Source organism: Mandrillus leucophaeus, unplaced genomic scaffold, assembly GCF_000951045.1.
Source record: "Mandrillus leucophaeus isolate KB7577 unplaced genomic scaffold, Mleu.le_1.0 Scaffold180, whole genome shotgun sequence".
NCBI classification, from domain to species: Eukaryota; Metazoa; Chordata; class Mammalia; order Primates; family Cercopithecidae; genus Mandrillus; species Mandrillus leucophaeus.
Window position 1 is genome coordinate 1,996,517 of NW_012101810.1, and position 5,601 is coordinate 2,002,117.

Sequence of the window (5,601 nt, forward strand, 5' to 3'; positions counted from 1 at the left end):
CATTCCCCTCTTCCCTCCTTTACCCTCCTGACTGCCTGGGAGGCAGGGCCACTGGGCTGGGGGCATCTGACCTTGTGCTGAGGTCTCCTCATTCACCCAGCAGCGTGCATTCCCCCACGCCCCTGTGCTCAGGGGGTGACCCGGCGTCTGTTTCCTTTCTAGCCTCAGTTTCCCCATGAACCGTGAGGGGTGAAGTGGGGACTATTCTTGGACTTAGACCCTGTATGCGGCAGGGCTGGTTCCGTGGGCACAGATGGAGCGCCTGCTGGGTGCTTGGCTCCCCAGGGCCTGGGAGGGCAGGAAGGTGGTGGCTGTTCCCTGGCATGTGCCCCAGGGGGCAGGTGGGACAGCCTAGCAGTTAGGGACAGGTTTAGTTAGGGCTTGCCTGTGTCTCAGTTTCTTCTTCTGTGAATGGAGGTGCCAGTCGTGCCTCCTTATAGGGTGGTTGGGAGGATGACATGAGTGCTGGGGTTTGGGCTGGGAGAGCCGGTGCTCGACTTACGCGGTCCCTGGCCGTGCATTAGGGGTCTGTTGATGCCAGGCGTGTGTGTAGTAAGATTCCCATAATGGGGCCCATGTGTACATTATGCCTGCATGAATGTGTGTGGGGGGTGGAGTTGCCTCCCCATGACAGGGTATGTGTGTGCATTATACAGGTGTGTGTGTGGGGTGGAGTTGTGTTCCCATGACGGGGCTTGTATGTGCATTATGCATGTGTGCATGTGTGCGTGTGTGTTTCTTGCCTCCCTTGTTGAATGCCTGAAGCTCCCCCTCTCTGGCCTGGACTGGGCCATTGTCTGCCTTCAGCTCCCCCAGGAAGGGGCTGTGGAGGCAGGACCCGTATGTTGTGGTTCTGTGCCTGGAGAATTGAGGGCAGGTGTGGCTTGCAGACAGGCAGAGTCCAGTCTGAAGAGGGACACTCGGCTGAGGTCTGGTTCGCTTTTGAGCTGCCTGTGCCTGACAGCCACAGCCCACCAGCCTGTGCTCCTCCCGGTTCATCTTGTGGAGCCTCAGTGATGGCCCAGGGTTCCTGGCCCTGGTTTCCGAGGTCAGGCCTCTCTGAGCCCAAGGAGAGCCTTGGACCTGGGGGAGTCATGAGGGGACCCCAGTTGTGGGTCTGCTGGCCCTGCTGCCTGGGAGCTGGCAGGGAGGTGGGGACCTCATCAGGCCAGCAGCTGGGATTATCATCTGGACTCTCAAGTCCACAATAACCTCAGGCTAGGATACAGCCACGAACCCCCCATTCCTAGGCCTTGGCTGTAAAATTTTTTTTAATTAATAGAGATGGGGTCTTGGTGTATCGCCCAGGCTGGAGTGCAGTGGTATTATCACAGCTCACTGCAGCCTCAAACTCCTGGGCTCAAGTGATACTCCAACCTCAGCCTTCTGAGTAGGCTGGGACTACAGGTGCCACCATGGCTCGCTAGTTTTTAAATTGTTTTTAGAGACAGGCTCTTACTATGTTGCCTAGGCTGGTCTTGAACCCCTGGAGTTAAGTGATCCTCCCGCCTTGGCCTTCCTAAGTGCTGGGATTACAGGCGTGAGCCACCATGCTCAGCCTGGCTTTTAAAATGTATTTAATAACAACATGATCATTTGAAAACATTTTCCAGCTGCACATCCACACACAAGCAAACACTTTCCCTGGCCACCTGCACCCCAGAACCCCCAAACTCCCACACCTTAGCAGTGTGCATCCTTCAGACCCCCCAGGCACACGTGAACCTTTGGGTTTATTTTAAACAAAAATAGGATGAATCTACAAAATGCCATGCTCCAACGCCAGGCGTGGTGGCTCTCGCTTGAAATTCCAGCACACTGGGAGGCTGAGGCAGGAAGATCACTTGAGTCCAGGAGTTCAACATCAACCTCGGCAACATAGCGAGATCTCATTTCTACCAGAAAAAAAAAAAAATTTAAATTAGCTGGGCATGGTGGCCTGTGCTTATAGGTGGGAGGCTGAGGTGGAAGGATCATTTGAGCCCAAGAGTTCAAGGCTGCAGAGAGCTATGATTGGCCTGGGTGACAGGGTGAGATCCTACTCAAAAAAACTAAAACACACACCAAAAAAACTGCACTGCAGCTTGTAGGTTTTTCACCTGGTACTCCTACACTCTCCACCACAAGGTAGTGTTCCTGGGAGGAGGTCAGAGGTCAGAGGTCAGAGGTCAGGCTGCTCTCTCCTCCCTCCCAGCCTGTCCCTGGCTCCCAGCACGTCGTGTTGTCTGAAACTCCATGCAGGCATTCATGGCTGGGCTGTGTTCTGTCGGACAGGTGGCCAAGGTGGAATACGTCAGGAAGAAACCAAAATTAAAAGAAGTCCAGGTGAGGTTAGAGGAGCATTTGGAGTGCGCCTGCGCAACCACCAGCCTGAATCCGGATTATCGGGAAGAGGACACGGGTGAGTGGCTGCCTTCGTTGGCATTGGTGTTCGAGAACAGATCCTCGGAGCCTTGCTTTTGGGGTGTTAGGTGGCCCCCTGGAGCGCGATGCTCACGACTGTGTGCATCTGGGCTGCTGTTGAAGGACTTGTTGGCCTGCTCCTGGGCCAGATGCCTGCTGAGGAGGCAGATCCCACGCCTGCAGGTGTCCAGTGGGGAGCCCAAGCCGCGGCACTGACAGGAGAGGAGGTTCAGGCCTCACTGAGAGGGGCTGGGAGTGCATAAGATGCCCAACTCATCAGTGGGCCACGGGGCTGAGATGAGAAGAATCTGAAGAAGGGCCCCTGCCGGGATGGGCGGGAGGAGCAAGTTCGAGGACTACAGCTGCCCTGGCTGGCTGGGGTCTCTCCTTCACCCCACTGAGCGGACTCCACCCAGGAGCAGAATGGCCTCTGTGCCCTGCTGTGTCTGGGCCCTGGGAGCACGAGGGGACTCAGAAGTTTCTCCATGCCAGGGTGCTGGCCTTCTCTTCTGGAAAGATAAACACCGTAGGTATTTGTTGCTTCAGTTCTTCACCCCGACGGCCATCCCTTGGCCCACTCACTGCCGTGCCCTTTTGTTAACAGGAAGGCCTAGGGAGTCAGGTAAAAAACGGAAAAGAAAAAGGTTAAAACCCACCTAAAGCAGCCAACCAGGTAGGACCTGTCCGCCTTACATGCTGAGTCCTGCAGGGCGGGGAAGTGCAACCAACTGATCACACCAGCAAATCACGCTTCCTGTCTCGCCGGGTGCGGCAGGGACGTGGCCCTGATTGGCCTTCATGGTGTCTGCTGGGCTTGGGTCTCCTTGCTCCCCGTCTGCTCCTGCCTCGCAGAACGCCCTGGCCCGCGGCTCACTCCCACTCTGGGAGCCTGCCTTCAGCTTTGTCCTTCTCTTTGTCGTTGATTGGGGACGCAGGAGCATTGCACATGAATGGAATGGGTTGGGCGACCTGAGCAGCGGTGGGGCTGCTCTGACCACCTGACCACTCTGGGATCACCCACCCCATTTGACAGATGAAAAAACTGAGGCTTAACTGAGATTACAGATAAGGACTGTTGGAGGCTGAGTATATCTGGAAATCCTTTATAAACGCACAGGGCTGTCGGCTCCTGTGTTGGAAATTGCATTTGGCTGCTAGTAACACCAGACAGCACAGGGATTGAGATAAGGTCGAGCTTCATGACTTTCATCTAAAAGTGGGATTGCAGAGCAGGGAGGGTAGTCTTGAAGTATCATCAGGGTCTCCCTTCTGTCTGGCTAGTGGCATCCATCTGCAGTTGCCTCATGGCCCAAGGTGGCTGCAAAAGCTCCAGAAACCACATCTGTGCTCCAGGCTGGAAGAAGGAGTGAGGGGGGAAAAGGGCAAAATAACACCCTTAGAGAGCTATCCTGGAAATTCCACCCAGTGACTTTTGTGTTTTTCTCAGCTGCCATCCCTCCACTGCAAGGGAACTTGGGAAACGTCTCCTAGCAACACACGTCACTTCCCAGATGGAGATGGGACCTAGGCAGTCGCTGTCATCACGGAGGAGGCAGTTTCAAGCCTTCCTGGTCCTTGGCATTGGCCCGCCTGGCTTGGGAAAGTTGGAGCCCTGTCTGGCCTGGTTCCTCCTCCTGGCACGTGGGACTCCATGGCGGCCAAAACAAATAGTTTCTTTAGAAGAGAGGAGGCTCTCAGAGATAGGGTGTCTGAGAACCCTGGCTCCTGTTTGCAATGTGGGACTTGGGCCTGCGGGTGAGGTCCATTCATGAGGAGCCTCTTGGGAGGAAAGTATCCACTTGGGCGGGTCTTTGAAGTAGTCCAGGACTGTTGGCCAGCCAGCCTTGGCTTCGTTTGCCCAAAGTGTGGTGTGATGGGTGGTTTCGTGCCTGCCTGCAGGTTCCGTTTCTACAGAGCGTTAGGCTCTGGCCTCCATGGGCCTGCTGGTGACAGATCCCATGGTGAGAGGCTGGCACTCCTGTTGTCCCATGCCTGGCTGGCACTCATGCTCAGCCTATAGTTGGCCCAAGTGTTGGAGTGTGTGAAGGAGCGGCAACATAGGATGCGGAAGAGTTGTTCTTAAAGAATCAGCATAGGTCTGCTTAGGTGCAGACTCTTCTGTCTGGCTGGTGGCCTCCATTCTCAGGGTTGTCTCATGGGCCAAGGTGGCTGCCAGAGCTCCAGAAATCACATCTAAGCCCTCGGCTGGAAGAAAGGAAGGCAGGGAGAAGGGCAAATGAACCATTCTTGGCCTCAGTTTCCCCCATCTGTACAATGGAAGAATGGGGCTTGGTCTCTAGACATGTTCTTCTGTGAGATACTGGGAGCCTAATCCCAATTCCTGTCAGGGTACTGCAACATGGTTAATGTGGCAAATGTGATTCTGGAAATTTCATGAAAACTTGAAATCCATGTGTACCCCTGATTGGGTTAAATGTTTTCACCCTGTTTGCCTCCTATGCAGTGATGTGTGTGCTGGGTGGTTCACTTGGTCGGTGGTCTCAGTGTCTGTCTTTCCCTTCTCCCTGCAGATGTGAGGTGAGGATGAGCCGCAGCCCTTTCCTGGGACATGGATGTACATGGCGTGTTACATTCCTGAACCTACTATGTACGGTGCTTTATTGCCAGTGTGCAGTCTTTGTTCTCCTCCGTGAAAAACTGTGTCCGAGAACACTCGGGAGAACAAAGAGACAGTGCACATTTGTTTAATGTGACATCAAAGCAAGTATTGTAGCACTCGGTGAAGCAGTAAGAAGCTTCCTTGTCAAAGAGAGAGAGAGAGAGAGAAAACAAAACCACAAAACATGACAAAAACAAAACGGACTCACAAAAATATCTAAACTCGACGAGATGGAGGGTCGCTCCCGTGGGATGGAAGTGCAGAGGTCTCAGCAGACTGGATTTCTGTCCGGGTGGTCACAGGTGCTTTTTTGCCGAGGATGCAGAGCCTGCTTTGGGAACGACTCCAGAGGGGTGCTGGCGGGCTCTGCAGGGGCACGCAGAAAGCAGGAATGTCTTGGAAACCGCCACGCGAACTTTAGAAACCACACCTCCTCGCTGTAGTATTTAAGCCCATACAGAAACCTTCCTGAGAGCCTTAAGTGGAATTTTTTTTTTTTTTTTTTTTTTTTACACCATAAAGTGATTATTAAGCTTTCCTTTTTACTCTTTGGCTAGCTTTTTTTTTTTTTTTTTTTT

General features: G+C 53.7%; 1 protein-coding gene across 1 annotated transcript in view; it reads left to right on the forward strand.

Moving 5' to 3' along the window:
• The window catches only part of PDGFA (platelet-derived growth factor alpha polypeptide), a 29,575-nt gene extending 23,975 nt beyond the window's left edge, over positions 1-5,600 (forward strand). The window contains exons 4-5 of the mRNA XM_011977582.1: positions 2,275-2,401; positions 4,935-5,600. Coding sequence (XP_011832972.1) covers positions 2,275-2,401; positions 4,935-4,945 — 138 coding nt within the window. The 3' untranslated portion in view covers positions 4,946-5,600. The remainder of the gene's footprint in view (positions 1-2,274; positions 2,402-4,934) is intronic.
• Position 5,601: the final 1 nt, after the last annotated feature.